Raw genomic sequence first — 27432 nt, 5'->3', positions numbered from 1 at the left:
GCAGAAGGTTCTCCAGCGATGGTGCCCATGGATGCCATGGTGCCTACCAGCACCTTTCCTGGTGCCCGCCAACTGTTTTAGAAAGTGGGAGGGACTAGCTGGGGCATTTGCCTCGCAGGGCTTCCGATTGGCTGTGCAGATGAAAGGGTGCCTGGTTAAACAAGGCTTCTGCTTGAAAAGTCAAACTGTTACTATTAGAGTTATATATAACCTCACTCCCTGGCATTTTGTGGTCCTCCTGCAGCGGCCATTTTGTGAATCTCCACCTCCTTCCTTGGAGGTTTTTAAACAGAGGCCATCTGACAGCTATGAAGATCCTGTGAATTTAGGGGGAGGTGCTTGTGAGTTTCCTGCATTCTGCAGGGGGTTGGGCTAGATGACCCTGGAGGGCCCTTTCGACTCTATGGTTCTATGATTTCTGTGGCAGCCATTTTGTGATTGTACTCCCCGCCCTGGGTCAATGTTGTAAAGGTGGCCACAGGCTCAAAGGGGTTGGGAACCTCGCTTTAGGGTGTTTGTGGGAAGGGCCTTCTCGTTGCGCCTTAATCCTATCCGTTAGCTTATCAAGTGGTTGGTGGAAATGTCAAAGAGATCAGCAGGGACTGTGAACTGGTGGCAGTGAAGGTTCAGCTCTTTTGTCCTGTCTGGGTCTGGACCCAGAAGACACAGCAGTGTAAATGGCTGTGCGGAAAGTTTCAAACTGTACACGTAACATTATTAGGGAGGAAGTGAAACGATGCAGTCTGCTGGAATGGTGGTTGGGGCACTGTAAGTATGTTTTTCAGCTACACATTTCTTATCAGGCCTTGGTGTTGAGAACAGAAGACGAAATAAAAATAGACTTTTCTGTTTTCCAGGCATAATACGTTGCTACTGTAAATATTTATTTATTTATTTAAAAATGTTCCTCTTCCACCTTTCCACCTAACTCAGCAACACACATGCACACCCCGGTGGCCAAATAGCAATATCTAGAGCAGGAAGTTATAAAATGACTGAGAACGGTAGTAATACAGGTCCTCTGGAGGCAGGACGTTTATCTTGCTTGAATATTTTTACCCTGCTTTTCCCATATACTGGGGATTCAGAAGCGGCGTGCAGAATGAAATATTAATTTAAGTGACAATAGAAACAAAAATATACAGCCCATCAGGCCCCCAGAAAAACGTTAAAGCTGGCGATAGGCCCCAAGGATGACCTAGGCCGGTGCTGGTTCTACTGGCTGAAAGCTCTTTGGCTCTTGAAAATACATTGAACGTATGAATCTATGAAGCTGCCTTATACTGAATCAGACCCTGGGTCCATCAAAGTCAGTATTGTCTCCTCAGACTGGCAGCGGCTCTCCAGGGTCTCAAGCTCAGGTTTTCCACGCCTATTTGCCTGGACCCTTTTTTGGAGATGCCAGGGATTGAACCTGGGACCTTCTGCTTCCCAAGCAGTTGCTCTACCACTGAGGCACCGTCCCTCCCCATTAAGCTGCCTTACGTTAACCCAGACCCTTTGTCCATCAGTCTTGTCTCCTCTGGCCATCAGTGGTTCTCCAGGGTCCCCTGCAGAGATCTTTCACATCACCTGCTCCCTGGACCTTTTTGATTGGACATGCCAGGGTTGAACCTGGGACCTTTGCATGCATAGCAGATGTTCTCTGTGTTCCCTCCTGTCCCTTGGCTTGTACTTCTGGCCAAGCCCAGCCTTCAGAGTCTCCCCAAAAAGGTATGAGGCAGATGCTCAACCTAGACTTTACTCAGCTTTTTGAGTTGAGAAAGAGAGGTTGCAAATGAACATATGAAGCTGCCTTCTACTGAACCAGACCCACGGTCCATCAAAGTCAGTACTGTCTACTCAGACTGGCAGCGGCTCTCCAGGGTCTCCAGCTGAGGTTTTTCCCACCTACTTGCCTGGACCCTTTTTAGTTGGAGATGCCGGGGATTGAACCTGGGACCTTCTGCTTACCAAGCAGAAGCTCTACCACTGAGCCACTGTCCCTCCCCATACTGAACGACCTAGGCAGGCGCCAGTTCTACTGGCTGAAAGCTCCTTGGCTCTCGAAAACACATCACTTCCCCCAGCATTTCACCATTATGTTACGCTTTTAGGCATCAGCCACATGCTGTTGGGTGGTTTTTTGCCGCCTATGTCTGTAAGATTTACTGTGCTGCTGCTGTTTTGTATTGTCTGTTTTTGTGATATTATCTTAACTGTTCTTTTTACTGTTGTCAACTGCCCTGAGCCCACTTGAGGGATAGGGTGGGATACTAATCCTTAAATTAAATTAGCTGCCTTACATTAATCCAGACCAGGGTGGCCAAAATGTAAGCGCCATGTAGAATAAACGTCAGATGTTTGAGAGCCCACAAGGCATGAACATCAGATGCCTGACTGAGAGTTACAAGAGGAAGGAGGGAAGGAAGGAAGGAGGAAGGAAGGAAGGAAGGAAGGAAGAGGAGGATGGATGGATGGAAAGAAAGAAAACAACTTTTAATGTATTCTACAAGCCACCGACTGGCTTGGTTTGGAGAAGTAATTTAAAGAGACAAATACCTTCTCCAAGCTGGCCAGCAGGCTTGTAGAAGCTCCAAGAGCCACACGCCATGTGTGAAAGAGCCACATATGGCTCCCAAGCCGTTTGGCCACTCCTGATCCAGACCCTGGTCCATCAAAGTCAATATTGTCTCCTCAGACCAGCAGTGGCTTTCCAGGATCTCAGGCTGAGGTCTTTCGCATCACCTCCTACCTGACCCTTTTAACTGGAGATGCCGGTGGTCCCGTTCCTGAATTCTGGAGTTCTCAGATACGTTACAGCTTTTCACGCGTGCTCTGCTCTTACTGTCGCTTGAGCCAATGAGAGCAGCAATTGCAGCTGAGCTTGCAGAGTGAGGCTTTCCAGCTCTTTCTTTCTACTTTAGCCCCTCTTTCTTTGTACTGTAGCCCCCCCCCCCCAAAAAAAGAAAAGAAATACCACTCCTGGGATTTAGAGGGTCCCCAGGAAGAGAACTGGGACCAAATTGGCATCTTCCCCCCCCCCCCCCACCACACACACACACACCCTGCTGGTAGAAATTTAGGATGAATGCGAGGAAATGCTTCTTTACACAGAGGGACTAAAATGCAGAATTTGCTGCCAGAGGATGTAGTGGTGGCCCCAGGAATAGGTAACTTTAAAAGGGGGTTAGACAGATTCATGGAGGATAAGTATCAGTGGTTACTAGCCATGATGACCGAGGGGAAACTCCTTTCAGAGGCACTAATCCCCTGAATCCTAGAGCCAGGAGGGGACATCAGGGGAAGGCCTCAGCCTCTCTGCCCTGCCGTTGAACCTCCAAAGGAAAACTAGCTGGCCACTGTGTGAGACAGGAGGCTGGACTAGATGGACCCTCACTGGTCTGATCCAGCAGAGCTCTTCTGATGTTTTTTTAAGGGGAAGGTCTCAGCCTCCCTGCCCTGTTGTTGGACCTCCAGAGGAACTGGTTGGCCACTGTGTGAGACAGGAGGCTGGACTAGATGGACCCTCCCTGGTCTGATCCAGCAGGGGCTCTTCTGATGTTCTTCTCAGGGGAAGGCCTCAGCTTCTCTGCCCTGTTGTTGGCCCTCCAGAGGAACTGGTTGGCCACTGTGTGAGACAGGAGGCTGGACTAGATGGACCCTCCCTGGTCTGATCCAGCAGGGCTCTTCTGATGTTCTTCTCAGGGGAAGGCCTCAGCTTCTCTGCCCTGTTGTTGGCCCTCCAGAGGAACTGGTTGGCCACTGTATGAGACAGGAGGCTGGACTAGATGGACCCTCCCTGGTCTGACCCAGCAGGGCTCTTCTGATGTTCTTCTCAGGGGAAGGCCTCAGCCTCTCTGCCCTGTTGCTGGCCCTTCAGAGGAACTGGTTGGCCACGGTGTGAGACAAGAGGCTGGATAGGATGGAGCCTCACTGGTCCGATCCAGCAGGGCTCTCCTGACGTTCTTACGAAATGTCTTGCGAAAGACCAAGATTTAGCAATACTGTTTGTTTGTTCACTTTCTTATAATCTGACTTCCTTGTAAAAACTCACGCCTGTTCTTCTAACAGTAATCTGGAAGGGGTAGTGTTTGTCGTCTAGCAAATTCTACAGTAGTCCTCCTCCTGCGGTGTCTTTTGACCATCTGTGAGACTTCTTAGTTGACAGTATATGCCTTTGGGCTATGGATTTTGTGTTACCCCATTTTATTCACTGTGTGCCTTTTGCGCTTCTCTAGCGATACCATACGCCGCCTCATTCTCGCTCGTGTTCAGAATCCGACAATGAGGAAAGCAGTGAAACTCCCCCCCACTGGAAAGAAGAAATGCAGAGGCTGCGAGCATACAGGCCACCAAGTGGAGAGAAGTGGAGCAAAGGGGACAAGTAAGAACCTTCTGGAAACGTAAAGGTCATTTAAATGACTCATCTTGTGTGAAGTACAAACTCTAAAAGGCACAGAAAAATAGGTCAGGCTTCAGAGGAGCTGTAGTTCCTAATTTTGTCATAGTTGAAAAGATGCTTTGATGTTAGAATGGTACAAACGAGAGCCTGGGGGTGAACGGATAAGAGAAACCCACCTGCCTACCTGTTTTCATATAGCTTCCTCTTTCCAGTTTGGTGTAGTGCTTAAGTGCACCGGACTCTTATCTGCACCTGCTGATGTGACCTTGGGTCAGCCGCAAGTTCTCTCAAAGCTGTTCTGCTCAAGAGCAGTCTTCAAAAGAGCTCTCTCAGCCCCACCTGCCTCACAGGGTGTCTGTTGTGGGGAGGGGAAGGGAAAGGAGACTGTAACCCGCTCTGAGACTCCTTCAAGTAATGAAGGGCAGGGTATAAATTCAATCTCTTCTTTTTAAAAAAATCAATTCACAAACTCAAGAGCATAAAACAGAAACTACAATTGACTCGAATCGTCTAAACCATACATAGAACGTCTACAATTGTCTAAATCATACACTTGTCGGATTGTATAGAATTTATATATACTCTAGATTTTTCACCTTATTGTGTCTTTTCCAACTATCCTCATATCTAATAATGTGTTACGTTAAGAAACCAAAAGGTTAATTACCACAGATACAAGGGCCAAATATTATCAATTAAAAACGTACAACGTAAATATCAAATATACCAAAATGCATGTATTCATTACAAATTAGTTAAAAACAGGTATAGACCCAATAGTAGCCTCTAAACAGGATAAAATCATTCATAGGTATCGAGTAGAAAACGTTTGAGACCAAGACCATATGCATTCTGCCAGTTCAGGCCTCCTCAGTGATCAAAACATATATATTGCTTATTAGAAACCAACCCAGCTGCTCTCTGCAAGTGAAATTTGAATGGGCCATTGACATAAATTGCCTTGACAATAAGTTCCTGAGTATTTTGCCAGATTATAGAACTCACCTTTGGACAGTTTGTTTGGTTAACTCATTCTGGTGAAGTTTGTGTCTGTCTGTATCCGTTGGCCATGTGGATGCACAGTACTGTATTGAAATTGGTTAGAAGAAGTAGATGCTGGGTTTATATCCCACCTCGCACTCTGAATCTCACAGTCTCAGAGCGGCTCACAATCTCCTTTATCTTCCTCCCCCACAACAGACACCCTGTGAGGTGGGTGGGGCTGAGAGGGCTCTCACAGCAGCTGCCCTTTCAAGGACAACCTCTGCCAGAGCTCTGGCTGACCCAAGGCCATGGCTAGCAGCTGCAAGTGGAGGAGTGGGGAATCAAACCCGGTTCTCCCAGATTAAAGTCCGCACACTTAACCACTGCACCAAACTGGCTCTCCAAGGACGTAACACTGTCCACGACTGCACTGCAAGTTCACGCCATAGCCATAAAGGGTCTCAAAAGGCCATGCTGAGGAGAGGTTTCCAATTCAAACTGGCTCTCCAGATGAGAGCCTGGGGGTGAATGGATAAGAGAAACCCACCTGCCTACCTGTTTTCATATAGCTTCCTCTTTCCAGTTTGGTGTAGTGGTTAAGTGCACGGACTCTTATCTGCACCTGCTGATGTGATCTTCCTCCCCCACAACAGACACCCTGTGAGGTGGGTGAGGCTGAGAGAGATCTCACAGCAGCTACCCTTTTCAAGGACAACTCTGCGAGAGCTATGACTAAGCCAAGGCCATTCCAGCAGCTGCAAGTGGAGGAGAGGGGAATCAAACCCAGTTTTCCCAGATAAGAGTCTGCACACTTAACCACTATGGCTGACCCAAGGCCATTCCAGCAGGGGCAAGCGGAGGAGTGGGGAATCAAACCCGGTTCTCCCAGATAAGAGTCCACGCACTTAAGCACTACACCAAACTGGCTCTTAAAAGTCCTTTTAAGGTTGTGCAAACTGTCCATCCATCTAATTCTGTATTTTGTGCCCACAGAATGGAGAAGCCCATCTGAGTCCATCTGCCTTAACTGGTCCGTACCCATTTCTCACACTTGTTAGGCAAATGCCTCTACCAACCCGGTACTTCTTAGCATCTTCCAGGTCACTAGCCATTCCCCTCTTCTCCAGAATTTTGCTGCATGGCTCCTGAAACCCTCTGTTCATTTGGGAACAACAGAAAATCAAAGGAGTCCACTGATGAAAATTCCTTGCTCAATTGTATTTGTTTTCTTTAAAGGTTGAGCGACCCAGGAAAGTGGGACGAAAGAAAGTCTCTCGCAGCGCTCAAGGTCTTGGTCCCATAATGGATTTTCAAGTCTAAGTACAAAATACATCAGTCACCGCAAAAAACACCGGCGAGAGAAAAAGGCAAAGCACAAAAAGAAGGCCAAAAAGCAAAAGCATTTGAAGAAACATAAGCAAATTAAGAAAAAGAGAGTCTCCCCTTCCACAGAGGCCGATTCTTCTCCTTCGTCTACCAGAAGGACAAAATCCCCAAGTGTTCAACGAGAGGGCATCTCGCTCTTCCTCGCTCTCGTCCAGGGACTCCTCTTCTAGAAAGGACTGGTCTAAATCCAACAGAGGTGACCAGAGCTCAGTGTCTCTGTCAAGCAGAGGCTCACACTCCTACTGCCGGTCCAGGTCGAGATCCAGGTCGAGATCTTACTCCCGAAGAAGCTCTAGGTCACGAGTTGCTTTGAAGTCTTCTCGCTCCCGGAGCAGGTCGCGGTCTAGCTCTAACTCCAGACACCCGAGGACTGTATCCAGTTCTCCCAAAAATGCCACTGCGCATCTGAACGAGCACAAGGCCGTTAAAGCCGAACCCACGAGAGCAGCGTTGCCGCAGGCCGAGAAAGTCGTGATACAGCCCTTCGTCGCCGAAAGCATTCCAGTGATCCCTCTCAGCGACAGCCCCCCTCCTTCTAGATGGAAGCCTGGGCAGAAGCCGTGGAAACCATCCTACGAGCGGATTCAGGAGATGAAAGCAAAAGCCACCCATTTAATACCCGCTCAGACGACTTACAGCTTAGCCAGCATCAAAGAGGCCGGCTCATCCTCTTCGTACCGCAAGCGGCGAGAGACGTCGGATAGCGATCGGAGCGGCTATTCCAAAAACCGAAGCGACAGAAGTTCCGGAAGCCGGCGCAGGTCAAGAAGCAGGACATCTCGGAGCAGATCTTACTCAAAGTCTTACTCCCGCTCGAGGAGCCCGTCCAGTTCAAGGTCGAGGTCTCGATCCACAGGTCGATCCCGTTCGGCGAATAAGTTCCCCAGCGATCAGTCGTTCTACAGCGGGTCGTCGTCTTATTTTTCCCTAAGCGACGACGACCAGCCGAAGAGCAAAAAGAGGTCTGAATCCAGAGAGAGGAGTGTGCCGTTGTCAAAGAAAAGGCAAAGCAGTTCCGAAAGCACTCTCCCGTATGCGAAAGAAGCAGCTTCTCAAAAGCTCAGGCCGAGCGCAAGCAGGTCCTCTTTGGACTTTTCCACCGATAGCGAGCAAGCCGCTAAACAGCCGCCGGTCTTAGAGAAAGGGCATCCGCTGCCTGAAAAAGTTAACCAGAAGCAAAACAAAAACGGGTGTGTCGGTGACAGGCAAGAGGAGAGGTCTCGGTCCGAGTTGGACAGTGAAAGTTCGAAAAGGAGAGTTCTGAAGGACAAATCCGAGTCGCCAAGAACTGGTCGGAAGGCAAAAAGGAAGACGCAGTCTGGCAGCAAGTGGGACTCTGGATCAAATTCGGAAAGAGGCGGGGACAAAAACGATAAAGACGGCTCGAGATTATCTTCCGGCAAGGAGGAAGGCGAAGCTTCGTCAGACTCCGACTCCGAAGTCATCCTTCCCAGTCTTAAGATGAAAATAGATGCCTCCTCAGGGACTCTGAAGCCAGGTAAGCGGCAGTCGTCCCCTTCTGACTCAGGAAGCTCCCTTTCCAATGTGGGCGTTCGGGGGGAAACTGAGAAAGCAAAAGCGGGGGTCCAAGAAAAGCCTAAAAAAGGCACATTCCAAGAAAGCGAAGGAGAAATCCAAGGGGAAGAAAGAGAAGAAGCATAAAGCCCAAAAGCAGAAGGAAACGTTTCATTGGCAGCCTCCCCTGGAGTTTGGGGAGGAGGAGGAGGAAGAGGACGTTGCTGTGAAACCAGCCGCCAAGGAGGAGAAAGCCACCGCCAAGGAGAAAGCCACCGTCAAGAAGAATCGGGACCAAGCGTCTGAGAATAGCGAAGCGATAAAAGAACGACCCAGGGATGATGAAAAGCCCGGTGAAGAGAAAACGCCTGCTGATGAAGCTGCAGCTGGGAAATCACCAGCTCGTGACAAACGTAGTAAAGATAACGAGGAACCGTCGACTTCTGCTCCTTCGCTAACACCAATTAAAAACGTGGATGTTTCAGGAACTCCCACGGGCTCCAAAGCGAGCAGTGAAAACGAGGCGGATGTTACTCAGATAGATGACATGGAGATCTGTACCCCGGACCACAACTCACCGGTGAAGGTGGATCTAGATCTCTCGCCGGTCAGTTTGAAGGTAAACCTCCCAGCTGGGAAAGTGAAGAAGAACTCCGGTGTACCAAATAACCCCGAAGGAGAGACTGCAATAGAAGGACTCAGTGGGAAGGAAGCGGTAAGTGTCAAAGAGGAGAGAAACAAAGACGAACAGAAGCGGAGCCCTGCGGTGGCAACGGTGGTCGTTGAAAATGTGCTGAAAATAGAAGTGGTGGAAAACGCCCAGGGCAGCGTGGTGGATAATAAATGGAAGCCGCTGCAAGGTATAGGAAACCTGCAGGCGACAGCTGCCTCAGCCAATCCAGCAGAAGCCAAAAACACTGCCTCCTCGTCGGAATCGAAGCCTCCGGGGTTAAGGATAGAAATCAAAAGCAAAAACAAAATCAGGCCAGGCTCTCTCTTTGACGAAGTCAGAAAGACGGCGCGGCTCAATCGGAGGCCGCGGAACTGCGAGAGCTCCAGCGAAGAGGATTCCCCCGCCCGAGAGAACAGCCAGTCCAGAAGCCGCAGCCGGTCACGGAGCAAATCGGACCTGAAATCCAGGCACAGAACCAGATCCCTTTCGTACAGCCACTCGAGCCGATCGAGGAGTTCCACTGACTCTTACAGGTGGGGAGGATTATTTGTAGTTTTTTTTACCAGGGGCTGTAGCTGTTTCAGAAAAGCTCTGGACCAGAAAAGGTTCCATATAGACTTCTGCAAATGCATGCTTAAAAAAAAAAGGGGGGGGGGGTAAAGATGTCCCCTGTGCAAGCACCGGTCATTTCTGACTCTGGGGTGACGTTGCTTTTCACAACGTTTTCATAGCAGACTTTTGTACGGGGTGGTTTGCCATTGCCTTCCCCAGTCATCGACACTTTCCCCCCAGCAAGCTGGGTACTCATTTGACTGGCCTCAGAAGGATGGAAGGCTGAGTCAACCTCGAGCCAGCTACCTGAACCCAGCTTCCGCCGGGATCAAACTCAGGTTGTGAGCAGAGAGCTCAGACTGCAGTACTGCAGCTTTCTCACTCTGCACCACGGGGCTCACTAGCATGCTTTTTGTTGTTGTTCAGTCGCACCGTCGAATCCGACTCTGCGCGATCCCATGGACAAAGTCATGCCAGGCCCTTCTGTCTTCCACCATCCTCCAAAGTCTGCTCTAATTCGTGTTTGTTACATCAGTAACCCTGTTCAGCCATCTCATCTTTTCCCGTCCCCTTTTTCTTTTGCCGCCTGTCTTTCCCAGCATCAGGATCTCCAGGGAATGCTCCCTTTTCATTGGGTGGCCAAAGTATTTGAGCTTCAGCTTCAGCATCTGACCTTCCAGGGAACAGCCAGGGTTGATTTCCCTTAGGACTGACTGATTTGATCTTCTAAGGGACTCTCAAGAGTCTTCTCCAGCACCACAGCTCAAAAGCATCTATTCTTGTGCGCTCGGCCTTCCTTATGGTCCAGCTCTCACAGCCATAAATTATTACTAGGAATACCATTGCTTTGACTATATGGGCTTTTGGTGGCAGGGTGATGTCTCTACTTTTTATTATACTGCCCAGGGTCGCCATAGTTGTCCTCCCAAGAAGCAAACGTCTTTTAATTTCATGGGTAGCGTGCTAGCCAGGGCTTTTTTTTTGTAGCAGGAACTCCTTTGCATATTAGGCCACACATCCCTGATGTGGCCAATCCTTCAAGAGCTTACAGGGCCTACTGTAAGCCTTTGGAGGATGGGCTACATCAGAGGACTGAGGCCTTATAAGCAAAGGAGTTCCTGATGTTAGCCGTTTCAGTTCCTTGTCAGCTTTGAAAATCTTGCTCATTTTTAGATGAACCCACAGACTAGAAGAAGAAGAAGATATTGGATTTATATCCCGCCCTCCACTCCGAAGAGTCTCAGAGCGGCTCACAATCTCCTTTACCTTCCTCCCCCACAACAGACACCCTGTGAGGTGGGTGGGGCTGGAGAGGGCTCTCACAGCAGCTGCCCTTTCAAGGACAACCTCTGCCAGAGCTATGGCTGACCCAAGGCCATTCCAGCAGCTGCAAGTGGAGGAGTGGGGAATCAAACCCGGTTCTCCCAGATAAGAGTCCATGCACTTAACCACTACACCCAACTGGCTCTCTATTAGAGCTATGGCTGACCCAAGGCCATCTCAGCAGGTACAAGGGGAGGAGTGGGGAATCAAACCCGGTTCTCCCAGATAAGAGTCTGCACACTTAACCACTACACCAAACCGGCTCTCCAGACTAATTCAAAGTCTGTTCCTCCTTTTGCCTAGCTTTTTAAGACTTGCCTTTTAAACTTTGCAGGTCGAGGAGCTACTCACGAAGCCGGAGCAGAGGGTGGTACAGCAGAGGCCGGTCGAGGAGTCGAAGTAGTTCCTATCACAGCTACAGGAGTCACAGGTAATATTTGCCTTTAGTTCATGGACTGGGGACTAGAGGACCTTTTGAAGTTGAAGACGTGTGAACACAGATGAAGCTGCCTTTTACTGCATTAGCCATTGGTCTGTCAGGGTCATCTTCTGCTCTGATCGGCAGTGCTCTTCACCTCCTTAAATCAAGATCTTGCTCATCATCTCTTCCTTGATCCTTCTAAACCAGAAGTGTGTGAAGCTGGGACTTGCTGTTTACAGAGGAGATGCTCTGTCTGGGGCAGTGATGCTCTGCATTCTTGGTGCTTGGGGGGGCACAGTGGAAGGGCTTATAGTGTCCTGGCCCCACTGATTGACCTCCTGATGGCCCCTGGGTTTTTTAGCCACTGTGTGACACAGAGTGTTGGACCGGATGGGCCACTGGCCTGATCCAACATGGCTTCTCTTATGTTCTTAGAGTGTTGGACCAGATGGGCCATTGGTCGGATCCAACATGGCTTATCTTATGTTCTTATGTGACGCAGAGTGTTGGACTGGATGGGCCACTGGCCTGATCCAACAGGGCTTCTCTTATGTTCTTATGTGACGCAGAGTGTTGGACTGGATGGGCCACTGGCCTGATCCAACAGGGCTTCTCTTATGTTCTTATGTGACACAGAGTGTTGAACTGGATGGGCCATTGGCCTGATCCAACAGGGCTTCTCTTATGTTCTTATGTGACACAGAGTGTTGGACTGGATGGGCCATTGGCCTGATCCAACGTGGCTTCTCTTCTGTTCTTATGTGACACAGAGTGTTGGACTGGAGGGGCCACTGGCCCGATCCAACAGGGCTTCTCTTATGTTCTTATGTGACATGGAGTGTTGGACTGGATGGGTCATTGGCCTGATCCAACATGGCTTCTCTTATGTTCTTATGTGACACAGAGTGTTGAACTGGATGGGCCATTGGCCTGATCCAACATGGCTTCTCTTATGTGACACAGAGTGTTAGACTGGATGGGCCATTGGCCTGATCCAACATGGCTTCTCTTATGCTCTTATGTGACTCAGAGTGTTGGACCGGATGGGCCATTGGTCAGATCTAACATGGCTTCTCTTACGTCCTTATGTCACTGACATAATAATAAATGAGGAAATAATTGTAGTGGCTTTTTAGTGTCAAGAATCATAAGAGTGTCTTTTGCAGATTTAAAAGCAAAAACCTGCTTAGTATAGCTGTAGGAATTAATATATTACTCTTCTCTTGGTTTCAATAGTCGTTCCTACAGTAGAAGTCGGTCCCGAAGCAGTTCTTACAATCACCGCAGTCGATCCAGGTATGCTACGACGAAGATCACTATTACCGATGAGAAAAATATACCTAACGAACTATTTATTAATAACCTGTGAGCAGTACGGTGGATAACATGACCTTGTAGCTTGACTGCAAACGCTGTAGGATTAGGCAGCATTGGTTTGGGTCTTCACTGGGAGATAGAAGGGTGTTGGAAGCATGATCAGATTGGATGTTATGGGGCAGTATAGTTTAACATTATTTGGGTATGTCATATTAATTAAAAGGGTTTAAAAAAAAAAAGTAAAACTTTGGGTAAAAGTAGATGACCAGCTCACTTTGTGGCAGTGTCCTTGTATTACTATAAATGTGGAGTGATTGGTGTTTTTCCCTACATGGTAAAGCCAGGACCTTTACCCAAGCGGTGAGATTTCCCTGCATTTCCTGTGTGGTTACATGGTAATCCTAATTCCTAAATGTGCCTGCCGATGTTGAGTCAGCAAGGAATTCTTTGGAGCCGTAGAGGTTTATGGCTCATTTGTTTTTAAGAACAGGGGAGGAGCCATGGTTCAGCTTGTCTTCCTTCCTTCCTTCCTTCCTTCCTTCCTTCCTTCCTTCCTTCCTTCCTTCCTTCCTTCCTTCCTTCCTTCCTTCCTTCCTTCCTTCCTTCCTTCCTTCCTTCCTTCCTTCCTTCCTTCCTTCCTTCCTTCCTTCCTCCCCCCCCCCCCCCCAAAAGTAGTGACAAAATACTGCAGCTTGTACCTGAAGGGGCAGCTGGTAGAAACCTCTTCACTCCTCCAGCACAAGGGAGCAGTAAAGCTGTGCCAGAACCCAAGGCAGTTGCCAACAGTTGATTGGTTTAGAAAATGTATATCCCGCCTCTCCGGAGACTCTGCTTCACAAGCAAAGCATCGCAAAGCAAACCGAAAATCCACAAAACCTCAGTACTGCAGGACTTCTGAACACATTTAAGAAGCAGGCTTTCCCTCACGCCACAACCTGGTCATCTGTGTGAATACTTTCCTTGACATTTCAAGGATGTCACTCCCACGGCGTTTCTAATGTTTTTTTCCACCTCAAAGAAAAGAATTGCTTAATAGGTTCATGACTCCCAAAACGTTGCTTTCCGTTTTTTTGTTTTGCTTTCTTGCTCTAAGAGTCTAAAGGCAGGTCAAGGTATGCTAGCGCTGAGTCCTTACCGACTCACGGGATGACGTCGCATCACGACGTTTTCACGGCAGACTTTTTAATGGGGTGGTTTGCCATCGCCTTCCCCGGTCATCTACACTTTACCCCCAGCAAGCTGGGGACTCGTTTTACTGACCTCGGAAGGAGAGAAAGCTGAGTCAACCTCGAGCTGGCTACCTGAACCCAGCTTCCGCCAGGAACTAACTCAGGTCGTGAGCAGAGCTTAGGACTGCAGTACTGCAGCTTTACCACTCTATGCCATCAGGCTCCTTCTAAGAGTCTTAAGGGGAAAGAATTCATGGTTGAACCAAATAATCGACACTTCCCTTTTCTCACCCATAGAAGCAGGTCCTACACCTACGACAGTTACAGCAGGAGTCGCAGTCGAAGTAGAAGCAAGAGGAGCGACAGCTATCACAGGTCCCGCAGTTACGATAGACGGTCCAGGTACGTTGCTCATCACGGCCAGCCTTGGAGAGCACCGTTAGGTCATCTGCCGCATTTCAGCATTTTCCCAGTTGACAGATACAAAGTGCCTTGGATGCTTTTTTTATGATTCATACCAGTAAAAACTGCCAACAAGTTGCAGCCGACTTGGGGAGGGACGGTGGCTCAGTGGTAGAGCATCCGCTGGGTAAGCAGGAGGTCCCAGGTTCAATCCCCGGCATCTCCAACTAAAAAGGGTCCAGGCAAGTACGTGTGAAAAACCTTAGCTTGAGACCCTGGAGAGCCATGAAATGGGGCTGTGGCTCAGTGGTAGAGCATCTGCTTGGGAAGCAGAAGGTCCCAGGTTCAATCCCTGGCATCTCCAACTAAAAAGGGTCCAGGCAAATAGGTGTGAAAAACCTCAGCTGGAGACCCTGGAGAGACATGAATGGGGCTGTGGCTCAGTGGTAGAGCATCTGCTTGGGAAGCAGAAGGTCCCAGGTTCAATCCCCGGCATCTCCAACTAAAAAGGGTCCAGGCAAGTAGGTGTGAAAAACCTCAGCTGGAGACCCTGGAGAGCCGCTGCCAGTCTGAGTAGACAAGACTCACTTGACGGATCCAGGGTCTGATTCAGTAGACGGCAGCTTCATATGTTCATATGTTTGGGGAGGGGCAGTGGCTCAGTGGTAGAGCATCTGCTTGGTAAGCAGAAGGTCCCAGATTGTGAGCTGCTCTGAGACTCTTCGGAGTAAAGGGCAGGATATAAATCCAATATCTTCATCTACCTCACAGGGTGTCTGTTGTGGGGGGGGGGGGGGAAGCTAAAGGAGATTGTGACTCCCTCTGAGACTCTTGGGAGTGGAGGGCGGGATATAATCCAATATCTTCATCTACCTCACAGGGTGTCTGTTGTGGGGGAGGAGGAGATTGTGAGCCCCTCTGAGACTCTTTGGAGTGGAGGGTGGGATATAAATCCAATATCTTCATCTACCTCAGAGGGTGTCTGTTGTGGGGGGGGGGAGCTAAAGGAGATTGTGAGTCCCTCTGAGACTCTTGGGAGTGGAGGGCGGGATATAAATCCAATATCTTCATCTACCTCACAGGGTGTCTGTTGTGGGGGAGGAGGAGATTGTGAGCCCCTCTGAGACTCTTCGGAGTGGAGGGCGGGATATAAATCCAATATCTTCATCTACCTCACAGGGTGTCTGTTGTGGGGGAGGAAGGTAAAGGAGATTGTGAGCTGCTCTGAGACTCTTCGGAATGGAGGGCGGGATATAAATCCAATATCTTCATCTACCTAACAGGGTGTCTGTTGTGGGGGAGGAGGAGATTGTGAGCCCCTCTGAGACTCTTTGGAGTGGAGGGCGGGATATAAATCCAATATCTTCATCTACCTCACAGGGTGTCTGTTGTGGGGGAGGGAAATAAAGGAGATGGGGAGCTGCTGTGTCTGTTGTGGGGGGGGAGGGAAAAAAGATTGTGAGCCCCTCTGAGACTCTTCGGAGTGGAGGGCGGGATATAAATCCAATATCTTCATCTACCTCACAGGGTGTCTGTTGTGGGGAAGGAAGGTAAAGGGGATTGTGAGCCACTCTGAGACTCTTTGGAGTGGAGGGCGGGATATAAATCCAATATCATCATCTTCAAATTGTTTTTACTGTTTGAATTGCTGGAACTGGCCTATTGATGTTTTACTGTAATCTATTGTTCATATTGCTGTGAGCCGCCCCGAGCCTGCTTCAGCGGAGAGGGCAGGATACAAATCCAATGTGTTTGTTGTTTTTCTAGGTCCTACGGTTCCTACAGCGAAAGTGACCGCAGCTACTCTAACTGCCGAAGCCCGAGCGAAAGCAGCCGATACAGCTGAAAGCGGACTCCTGGAAAATGCGGATTGTTTAGAGTTTTTCTTTTTTTTTTTTAAATGCTGATATCGTGTAAAGCATTCTCGCTCACCCCGTGCTCAGGGTAAAAACGATGGATGCCTGATGACATGCAGCCTTAACTTTGAGCACAGTTTCCCCCCCCCCCCCCTTTACGCTGTCTTCCTCTTCCTGGATTTGGACCTCTGGGTGAGGAGGCTGCGTCTTGATGTGGATTGGCTGGCTTTGCGAATCGAGAAGAGATGTCAGCTGTATCAAAATAATCTCTTGGGGGACAGCAGGCGATTCCCTGGCCTGTTCTTAAAAATATGCCGGCAACTACGGAACTGTGAAGAATGTGATTATTAAAATGCTACCTTCTGTGTAGTCAATTTAAAAGTTTCTCTTAAGCATCGATGCCTCAGACCTGATAGGCATCCCGGACTCTGAATTGAGGCAGGTTCTCTGCCTTAGCCCTGCTCATTTTCTTTCTGATGGACCTTCTCACCGCAGAGGCAATTCTGGCGTGAGCTTTCTCACGTGACGCAAAACGTCCCCCTTCAGTTCAGGGAGCTGCGCTCATGACTGTTACTCGAACAGATTGTCGTATTTGTGCTCACCCATCTTCGCCGCTTATCAGTATTCCCAAGGTGATACTAGACGGTTCCTTTTCAGTTCGTTATCACTAGAGGAATGACACCATGGTTACTGTTTGCAGCTGTTAAAAAAGAAAGACTTCGACACGGCTAGTCGTAACGCCTGCCCCCACGCGGCTGCCGCTGCAGCAAGGACCTTCTTCGCAAAACTCGCTGAAATAACTTGAACCGGAGGAGCTGCCGTTGGACTTTGCTGCCACCCTCTGGTTTGAAGTTGCCATCTGATGGAAACGGGCTAGTCACTAAGATCGTATCCAGTAGCTGCGAAGGTAGACGTAGGAGTTCGTTTTCGGTGTTCCTTACCGAAAGGAGATGCTGCGCTCGTAGCTGTAAATTGATTTAGAAAAATCATTTTCAAGCTGGAGGCGCTGGATTCTCCCCCCCACCCGCAACCGTGTTCTGATTCAGAATCTCAGACGTTGTAAACGTTTCATACCGAATAATCACTTGGGGTGAGGGGTTTGAAAATTTTTTAGCCGGAATAAGTTCTCATTCGGCAGCAGAGGGAAATGCTGCTCCTAACTCTAAGGGGCATAACTGAGTTTAACGTTCTATGATTTTGAGATGCTGTAAGTTTCTTCGGCGTTAAAAACGGATACCTTTTGCCGAGCGCCGAAAGCTGTGCGTTTTTAAATAGGTGATTTCCTCCTCTTCGTTGCGGTTGCGATACGAATCATTTAAGTATTTGGATATTGCTCGTTAGGTGTTAATCTTTTGAAAGACACCTCAGGGGAAGACTTCTTCCTCCACCGTTTGTCCCTGATGCATGAGGTTTAAGTCTAGCACGTGTGGAGTCCTGGCCTAGCAGAACGGAGGTTACTGCACAGCTAATTGCTGCAGATGAGGCCATGTTGGGCACTTTATCCAAAGTACGGGCTTGACCCTCTTTCAAAGGCAGTTCTGCCTTGGGGGGGTGGGAAAAAACACTCAGATTTTGTATTCATTATTTTGTAAGCAATGAATCTGTTTAAACTGCCATAAATTCTAGTGTGTGTTCAATTCATCGTGCGTTGCGTGTGTGTGTCCGTGTCCATTTTCTTTCAACAACTCGCGAAGCAGGATTGTACCGGTTGCCATCCCGTGAGATTCTGTCTTTTAATGCAACGATGTTTCCCCAGGTAATCAAGTTGACCACAACGCACACCAGGCAGGGTTGGGAATTTTAATAGGCGGCTTTAACTGCAGCCTGAACTCGAAGAGGGGTTTTGCAAGACAGTGTGGGAGAGACTATCTTGCGGCTAGGGTTATTGAGAATAAAGGCTAGGAATCCGTCGTGCAGGGTGGCATGCGCAATTTTTTCAAGGACTTGATAGAACTGTTTTGTATTTCTCTTTCAACCTGGATGCATATTAGCCAAACAAAGTATATCAAGGTTTCGGACAGTAGTAGCTCAGAACAATTCTGGTGGGTGGGTAGCCGTGTTGGTCTGAAGCAGCAGAGCAAAGTTCAAGTCCGCTAACACCTTTAAGACCAGATCTCACCATTACACCCAGGGCTTTTTTTTGTAGCAGGAACTCCTTTGCATATTAGGCCACACCTCCCTGTTGTAGCCAAACCGCCAAGAGCTTCCAGGGCTCTTTGTACAGGGGGACTACTTTTACCTTATCCCCCAGTGGGGTCCAAAGTGCCTTATATCATTCTCTCCTCTGTTTTAGCCTTACCACAGCCCTGCGAGGTGGGTTAGACAGAGAGTGTGTGGCTGGCCTCAGGCCACCCAGTGAGCTTCCATGGTGGAGTGGGGGTTCAAACCTGAGTCCCCCAGATACTAACCGCTAAGATAACGTTGGCTCTCAAATAAGGAAAGGGGGAACCAGGTTCATTGGCCTAAGCTTGCAGGGGTGTCAAACTGATCTGTTATGAGTGCTGGATTTGTCATAAATGAGACCTTGTCAAGCTGGGCCATGGTCTTAAAGGTGCTTTCTTTGTCTCTCTCCCTTGTGAGCCAGGGAACTGGGCAAAGGAAGCTCTGGCTCTTTCATTCCTTCCTCGGGAGCAGGAGGGGGAGGAGCCTCAGCCAATAGAAGGGAAAGAGGCTTGGTTCAGTAGCTTTGCTGTGAGACTGAGAGCCTGGCAAATCAAGCTCTCCCTCCCCACTGCCCTCCTCCCCAAGGAGCCTCAGCCAATGGAGAAAATAGAGGCTTCGCTCTGTAGCTCCTGGCAAAGCAAGCTGTGATACAGAAGGAAGCGAGAGAGAGAAGGTAAGCAGACGACAGCCAGTTGCTCAGGGGCCTGATGGGAGCCCTCCGGGAGCCTGATTTGGCCCGCGGGCCGCGTGTTTGATACCCCGTCTTAGAGGGAGGAAAGGAAAGGTCCCCTGTGCAAGCACCAGTCGTCAGTTGCTTTCATAACGTTTTCACGGCAGACTTTACGGAGTGGTTTTGCCACTGCAAAGAAGCAGCCCCGTAGTGCAGAGTGGTGAAGCAGCAGTACTGTGATCTGAACTCTCTGCTCATGACCTGAGTTCTATCCCAGCGAAAGCTGGTTCAGGTAGTCAGCCCAAAGTTGACTCAGCCTTCCATCCTTCCGAGGCCGGTCAAATGAGTCCCCAGCTTGCTGGGGGGAAAGGGTGTAAAAGACTTCGGAAGGCGACGGCAAACAACTGCCGTGAAAACGTGAAAGCAACGTCACCCCAGAGTTGGAAACGACTGGTGCTTGCACAGGGGACCTTTCCTTTGCCATTGCCTTCCCCAGTCCTCTATGCTCCCCCCCCCCCAGCAAACTGGGTACTCATTTGACCGATCTCGGAAGGCCAGATGGCTGAGTCAACCTTCGAGCCAGCCACCTGAAAACCCAGCTTCTGCCGGGGATCAGGTCATGAGCAGAGCTTAGGAGTGCAGTACTGCAGCTTTAACACTGCGCCACGGAGCTTAGAGGGAGAGTGGGTTAAAAAAAATGGCCTAGATGCATTTTTGTAGCACTCTGAAGCATCCGCTCTTGCATTTTCCGGAGCTGTGGGGTGGCTTGGGGACGGCGTGAGGCTTTCCTCTTGGAAGTCAGGGGCTTGGAAGGCCTCCCCTCACAGCTCTTTGGATCCCCAGTCGCGGCCCGGGAGAGATATAAATAACCCGAGCAGATGAGCTCCGCACAAGAGTATTTGCGTCTTTGCAAATCTGCTCTTGAATGTAAGCAATTTCCCTTTTATGAGCGTGGATGGAGACGAGAATAATTCACCGCCCTGATTGGAACGCTGCCCGTTGGTGGCTCCACACCGCTTGCCCTAGAATGACTTTCAGTGCAGCACCAAGGAACTTCCTGAGGAGGCAGGGTTGCCAATCCCCAGGTGAGTTGAATGCCACAGGTTGCTGGCAAAGTCTTTGCAAACCAAATGCTATTATAATGCATAGAACACATCAAAAGAGCATGTTATGCTTCTCATACATATTCCATACATTTTTCATACCATTGCATTTAGACAGCCCGTTTGCTGTAGCGGTGAAGTGCGCAGACTCTTATCTGGGAGAACCGGGGTTGATTCTCCACTCCTCCACTTGCACCTGAGTCCGAATTTCACCACATTTCGGTTGCCACATCTCTCTTGCATTTTCCAGAGCAGTTTCGTCTGCGAATCCCAGTTGTATAGCTATTAAAGAATAGGATGGCAACGGTATCACAAACGGCTTAATAATGACAATTTTATTCACCAACTCGGCATCTGAAGAGCCAGTTTGGTGTGGTGGTTAAGTGCACGGACTCTTATCTGGGAGAACCAAGTTTGATTCCCCACTCCTCCACTTGCACCTGCTGGAATGGCCTTTGGTCAGCCATCGTGGTTAAGTGAGTGGACTCTTATCTGTGAGAACCGGATTTGATTCCCCACTCCTCCACTTGCACCTGCTGGAATGGCCTTGGGTCAGCCATAGTGGTTAAGAGGGCGGACTCTTATCTGGGAGAACCGGGTTTGATTCCCCACTCCTCCACTTGCACCTGCTGGAATGGCCTTGGGTCAGCCAGAGCTCTTGCAGAGTTGTCCTTGAAAGGGCAGCTGCTGTGAGAGCCCTCTCAGCTCCACCTACCTCACAGGGTGTTTGTTGTTGGGGGGGGGAGGCAAAGGAGATTGTGAGCCGCTCTGAGATTCGAAGCGGAGGGCGGGATATAAATCCAATATCTTCTTCATTTAGAACATATCCCCTTCTCCAAATTCTTTAAGTTGCAGTCCCCTGCCCCTTGCAATTAGTGTGTCCTGCGGTCATCGCGCCACAATTTTAAATATCCAGCACGAAATCCAGTTGCCCACTTTTCTTCTCGGCTGGGTGACGTTGTCAGGTAGCACTTGTAGACTGTAAAGAGGCAACATGGATCCTAGACTGACTTCACGTTTCCGTAATCCTCCTCCTCGGCCTCAACTAAGATTGGAACTATTTCAAAAATTGGAATTAACGTATCCCCAGGTGGGGGCAGGGGATCCCCCAGTTTGGAGGCCCTTCCCCCTTCAGGGTCATCAGAAAGCAAGGGGGGAGGGAGGGAAAGGTCTGCTGGGCACTCCATTATTCCCTATGGAGATTGATTGCCATAGGGTATAATGGAGAATCGATCTGCAGGTATCTGAGGCTCTGGGGATGCTTGTTTTTTGAGGTAGAGACGTGACATTTTCAGCCTAGCATCCAGTGCCTCTCCTCAAAGCACCTGCCACGTTTCAAAAGGATTGGACCAGGGGGCTGAGCCCCCAAAGAAGGTGCCCCTATCCTTCATTATTTCCAATGGAGGGAAGGCACTATATACCCCATCAAGGTCCCTCCCCTCTTTTGGTTTCTACTTCCAAAACTGCAGGAAGTTCCCAGCCCGCAGTTAGCAATCCTCGGTAATACACATTTGAGGTCACTTATCCCAGGGGTGGCCAACGGTAGCTCTCCAGATGTTTTTTGCCTACAACTCCCATCAGCCCCAGCCATTGGGGCTGATGGGAGCTATAGGCAAAAAACATCTGGAGAGCAACCGTTGGCCACCCCTGATTATCCCACTGGAATGTCTCTAGTAGGCTTGCCAACCTCCAGGTGGAGTCTGGGGAGTTCCTGAAAATACGACTGCTCTCCAGACAACCAGGGGTGGAATTCTAGCAGGAGCTCCTTTGCATATTAGGCCACACCCCCTGATGGAGCCAATCCTCCTAGAACTCACCCAAAAAAGTCTTATAAGCTCTTGGAGGATTGGCTCCATCAGGGGGTGTGGGCTAATATGCAAGGGAGCTCCTGCTAGGATTCCACCCCCGCAGACAACAGAGATCAGTTCCCCTGCAGAAAAATGGTGGAGCCTTTGGCTTTATACTCTGCTGAGGTCACACCCTTCTTCAGACCTGCCCTTCCCAGACTCCACCCCCAAATCTCTTACAGCCAAAAATTTTTGCAGATCACAATCGCCTTTTACAATATCGAGTGTCTGTCAGCCCTCTAGGCTGGCCGGATGGATGGACAAAAACGTATACCAAGAATTAAACTCCGTTGGTCTTAAAGGTGCCACTGGACTCCAGTTTTGTTCTGCTGCTTCAGACCAGCATGGTTACGCCCCCCCTCCCCATGTTAATCCATTAGCTAGTGGGTTGCCCCTTTGAACCTGTACCGCACCATTTTAGGTAACAGCAAAATGAAAAGCAGGAACATGTACAGAGTGCGCACTCCTCGTCAATGTTGTCTCTGGACGGCACACTGAACAAAAGGAAATTTTAAAAGGCCTCTGATCTTCATGTCCCCTCCACCCAATCTCACTTTTCCCCAAATGTAAATGGAGCCAAGCAAGTATGAGAGCCAGTTTGGTGTAGTGGTTAAGTGCGCGGACTCTTATCTGGGAGAACCGATTTGATTCCCCACTCCTCCACTTAAGAACATAAGAGAAGCCATGTTGGATCAGGCCAATGGCCCATCCAGTCCAACACTCTGTGTCACACAGTGGCCAATATATGTGTGCATGTGTATACACACACACACATATATATATATACTGTGGCTAATAGCCACTGATGGACCTCTGCTCCATATTTTTATCCAATCCCCTCTTAAAGCTGGCTATGCTTGTAGCCATCGCCACATGTTAATCACCCTTGCACACTTGCAGCTGCTGGAATGGCCTTGGATTAGTCATAGCTATCACAGAGTTGTCCTTGAAAGTGCAGCTGCTGTGAGAGCCCTCTCAGCCCCAACCACCTCACAGGGTGTCTGTTGTGGAGGGTGAAGTTATAGGAGATTGTAAGCCACTCTAAGTCTCTGATTCATGGGAAGGGCAGGGTATAAATCTGCAGTCTTCTTCTTATGTTGAGCCCAACAAAGGCCTTACAGTCTGACTGTTGCCACGCTGAAAGTGGATGCTGCCAGCCAGGGTTAAGAACTCTACTTTCTTTTCCAACAGGCACCAAACATATTTAAGTAGTGATGTGCTCTGGATATCAAAACCTTAGGAATTAATCTAGAGAGTCCAAAGATACAGACAAAAGCTTTTGCAAATCACAATTGCCTTTTACAATATCGAGCTTCTGTCAGCCCTCTAGGCTGGCTGGCTGGATGGATGGACAAAACAGCCACCTTTCCTAGATTTCTGGTGAATGATCTGTCCTCACTGATGGATCCAGCAGCCAGAGAGCTTCTCTTCCTATTGCCAGAAACATTACCAAAGCTCTTTCCGCACCCCCTTGACCCAGGTGTGCTCAAAACAGCTTTTCCTGTCTCCAGAGATAGTCTTCCAATTTGATACCTCCACATATGTTTCCTGCTTGGAGAAAGGAGGGGAGAGAAGGAGGGTGTTTATCCATTGACTGCTCTGCTAGTTCAATTAGCATTTGTAAAAAGGTGAGCTTGGAAGATCCTTACAACCAATGACTCCCTTCTTTTTAGCACAAGGGGAAAAAACACATGGGAGGGGGGCGGGGTCCTGCCTCACAATGTCCCAGGAGAAAAATGGATTTCTTCATAGGATTCACTACCCCATTCATGTCTTTGAAGATCATTATCTCTCCTCCTTGAAAATCTAAAATGGATTGGAAAACATTTTCATACACTCTGTGGCATTGCACCATGCTGAGACCCTTTCCCTCCCCAAACCTAGCCCAGGTATTTTCCAGCACAGATCTGACAACCCTACATCTGCCCTGTTGTTTGCCCTCCAGAGGAACTGGTTAGCCACCATGTGTGTGACAGGATGCTGGACTAGATGGACCTTCACTGGTCTGATCCAGCTGAACAGGACTGTTCTGATATTCTTATCAGGGGAAAGCCTTGGCCTCTATGTCCTGTTGTTGGACCTCCAGAGTGATTGGTTGGCCACTGTGTGAGTCAGGAAGCTGGATTAGATGGACCACTAGTCTGATCCAGCAGGGCTTTTCTGATGTTCTGTTTGGTGTTGTGGCTAAGTGTGAGAACTCTTCTCTGGGAGAAATGGGGTTGATTCCTCACTCCTCCACTTGCAGCTCTTAGAATGGCCCTGGGTTGGCCATAGCTCTTGCAGGAGTTGTCCTTGAAAGGGCAGCTGCTGTGAGAGCCCTCTCAGCCCCACCCACCTCACAGGGTGTCTGTTGTGGCGGAAGAAGTTAAAGGAGATTGTAAGCTGCTCTGAGACCCTGATTCAGAGCGAAGGGCAGGGTAAAATCTTTGGTCGTCGTCGTCTTCTTTTGTCCCATAGGATTCTTAGATGCCTTGGTAGGAGTTGTCCTTGAAAGAGCAGCTGCTGTGAGAGCTCTCTCAGCCCCACCTACCTCACAAGGTGTCTGTTGTGGAGGGGAGAGGTAAAAGGAGATTGTGACTCTGAAATTCAGAGTATAGAAAAAGGAAAGGTCCCCTGTGCAAGCACCAGTCGTTTCCGAATCTGGGGTTAGGTTGCTTTCACAACGGTTTTACGGAAGACTTTTTACGGGCTGTTTTGCCATTGCCTTCCCCAATCCTCTACGCTTTCCCCCCAGCAAGCTGGGTACTTCTTTGACCGACCTCGGAAGGATGGAAGACCGAGTCAACCTCGAGCTGGCGACTTGAAAACCCAGCTTCCGCCGGTGCCAGATCCACTGCTCCTGACCAAGGAGGCTCCCCTCTGGGGCTCTGCCCGCTCTCCCTCCTCAGCCGGCCAAGCAGCTCCGCTCCCTATCAGGTCAGCCTCTCTTCCGCGCCCCGCTTGCTCGCTTTGGGGCCTGCAGCAGGCAGGCCCCGCCAGAGGCGCCCTGTCTCTTTAACGGCCCCCGACGCAGGCGCAGCAGAGGCGGCGGCGGCTCCTCCAGTCAGCTGGGCCTGGGTGCTGGCCCCGGCCGCCTTGCAAGACGGGGGGGCGCCCAGTGACTGGAGCCGAGGGGCGGCCGGCGGGGGAGCAAGCGGGAGCCCCCCCGGGCCGGAAGAAGGCGGCGCAGGACCCTGTGCAGGGGCGGCGGCGGTGTGCAAGCCTCCCCCCCAAAAGAAGCAAGCAAAAAGCTAAGGAGCGAGCAAAAATCCGGCGCGTCCCCCCCGACATTTTCATGGAGATCACAACCCCCCTTGCAAGGCGAAGAAGAGCAGCGGGGCTCGTCGGACCTGAGACCCCGGCATCAAAATGGTAGCGCCCCCCCCCCATCTGCTTCTCTTCTCCCCCCCCCCTTTCCTTCCTTTAAACCGTCGCTTTATCCCCCCCCCCTTTTTTTTTCTCGCCAGCGCCGCTGACCTTCCCCTTGGTTGCTGCGACCCCCCTGGTGCAGATTCTCTGGTTGCATGCTGGTGAGATCCCCGGTCTCGCTTCACGCCGATTCTCTGGTTGCATGTTGGAAATATCTCTATTGCTGTCCGTCTACGTTGGGGGCAAAAGGGGAGGGGAGGGGGAGACGCCGGCCGGACCCCTTGTTCCTTTCTTTGTATGCAGAAAGAGTCTGATATAGGCATCTATTACCGGTTTTTTGGTTGGGGGGTGGGGAGGAGAGAGCTGGGAGGCGAGAGACAGACAACAATAGCTTGCGGCAGGGAAAGCGTTAACATTCCTTCCTCGCGGGCCGACCCTGTTGCGATAGATTAGCTCACCGAAGGCAAATCATTTGCAAGTTGACAGTTCTGACTTCCCTTTTGCTGTTTTTTGGGGGGGAGGGCGCATTTAAATTATAGATGCACCAAAAGACCTTTTTTTGTGGTTGTAAGCACATCAAGAGATGATTTTCGAAGAGGAGGCGGGCGGGCAGAAGGTTTCCCCCTGGAGATCTGTGAAACTGTTGGATCGGTGCCTGTCTTATTTGCTTCCCTTGTCTCGGAGCGAGGAAGTCTGTGGAAGTTCCCCGTCTTCTCCTTTCGCAGAAGAGAGCTGGGGTGCATGGTGTGTGTAGAAGCGGGGACCGTGGGAGCTAATAATGCAGGTGAGAAAGCGTGCTGGCGTAAAGGAGACCTCAACCGCTTCACGTGGGGAAGGTTCAAGGGCAGAGAGAGGATTGGGAGCCCGAGATCTTTGCTATCAGCCAGGCCCAGGCGGCCCTCAAAGGGTTAAATGGCCCGGAAGAGCCTCTTGGCATGACAGACTTTTCTGGATCCACCTTGGCTCTGAAGGCATTTGATGCTTTGGTGTTTCCCTCCTTCCCCTCCCTTAGGAACAAACCTTACAAAGGAGATGGGGTAGGAGCAATACTCTCTCCAAGCTGTGGAGTCTTGTGAGCAAAAAAATTCTACTTTGTGAGCGACCGGCATGAAAGTTTTATTTATTATTTATTATTTATTTATTCTATGACTTATATCCCGCCCTTCCCATAAAATGGCTCAGGGCGGCTCACACCGAACGATAAAACAATAAACAAAGTGCAAAATTATTACAATTAAAAGTCAAAGCATTTAAAAACCTTAAAATCTTAACATTGAAACTATACCGTATATTTCACTAAAGTCTGATAAGCTACATTAATCTAGTCAGGCGTAGGCTAGCCGGAAGAGGCTTGTCTTACAGGCCCTGCGGAGCTGAGTAAGATCCCGCAGGGCCCTCACCTCTTCCGGCAGCTGGTTCCACCATGTGGGGGCCATTGTAGAAAAGGCCCTGTCTCTGGTTGTCTTGAGACGGACTTCTTTGGGCCCGGGGATGGTGAGAAGGTTTTGCGTCCCAGACCTCAGTACTCTCTGGGGAACGTGTGGGGAGAGACGGTCCTTCAGGTAGGCAGGTCCCAGGCCATATAGGGCTTTAAAGGTAATGACCAGCACCTTGTACCGGACCCGGTATATTATTGGAAGCCAGTGCAGAGCCCGAAGACCCGGCCGAATGTGCCCCCACCTTGGGAGGCCCAATAACAGCTATGGCCAACCCAGGGCCATTCTAGGAGCTGCAAGCTGAGCGATGGCGTAGATCAGGGGTCCTCAAACTTTTTAAATAGGGGGCCAGTTCACTGTCCCTCAGACTGTTGGAGGGCCAGACTGCCGTTACTGTACAAGGCCGCGGGCCGTCTTCTGCATCTCTCTCCCTTCCCCACACCACACACCCCGGTCTGGGAACTCACCTCACCTCGGTATCACCTCACACTCTGTCTCCGCCGCCTCAGCCCAGTGCTGGAAGTGTGCGTTGCTAACGCGAGTTTAGGTCGAACGTCACTTCCGGTCTAATTTTGCCATAACCCGGCGGGCCGCATAAACGTCCTCAGCGGGCCGCATCTGGCCCGCGGGCCGCAGTTTTGAGGACCCCTGGCGTAGATTATTTTGCTCTAGAGCAGGGGTGGCCAAACTTGCTTAAGGTAAGAGCTGCGTAGAATAAACGTCAGAGGTCTGAGAGCCAGGAGACATAAACACCAGCTGTTTGAGAGCCGGGAGGGAGGAAAATAGATGGGGAGGGAGAGGTGGAAAGAAAGCAACTTTAACTTTGCATGCCTTCTCCAAGCCGCTGGCTGGCTTCGCAAAGTGCTTTTAAAGAGAGAAAGGC

General features: G+C 49.8%; 2 protein-coding genes across 2 annotated transcripts in view; both read left to right on the top strand.

Moving 5' to 3' along the window:
* The window catches only part of NKTR (natural killer cell triggering receptor), a 50944-nt gene extending 33321 nt beyond the window's left edge, over positions 1-17623 (top strand). The window contains 10 exon segments of the mRNA XM_060247942.1: positions 4221-4366; positions 6605-6635; positions 6637-6861; positions 6863-8310; positions 8312-8489; positions 8535-9475; positions 11152-11247; positions 12475-12534; positions 14028-14126; positions 15894-17623. Of these exon segments, the coding sequence (XP_060103925.1) occupies positions 4221-4366; positions 6605-6635; positions 6637-6861; positions 6863-8310; positions 8312-8489; positions 8535-9475; positions 11152-11247; positions 12475-12534; positions 14028-14126; positions 15894-15972 (3303 nt within the window). The 3' untranslated portion in view covers positions 15973-17623.
* A 7404-nt stretch (positions 17624-25027) lies between these two features.
* ZBTB47 (zinc finger and BTB domain containing 47) overlaps positions 25028-27432 on the top strand; it is a 71131-nt gene continuing 68726 nt past the window's right edge. Inside the window, exon 1 of the mRNA XM_060248040.1 lies at positions 25028-25116. Coding sequence (XP_060104023.1) covers positions 25114-25116 — 3 coding nt within the window. The 5' untranslated portion in view covers positions 25028-25113. The remainder of the gene's footprint in view (positions 25117-27432) is intronic.

The sequence above is a fragment of the Heteronotia binoei genome, chromosome 10 (genome assembly GCF_032191835.1).
Source record: "Heteronotia binoei isolate CCM8104 ecotype False Entrance Well chromosome 10, APGP_CSIRO_Hbin_v1, whole genome shotgun sequence".
In the NCBI taxonomy this organism is placed as follows: domain Eukaryota; kingdom Metazoa; phylum Chordata; class Lepidosauria; order Squamata; family Gekkonidae; genus Heteronotia; species Heteronotia binoei.
This window is presented reverse-complemented; position numbering and strand designations above follow the sequence as displayed.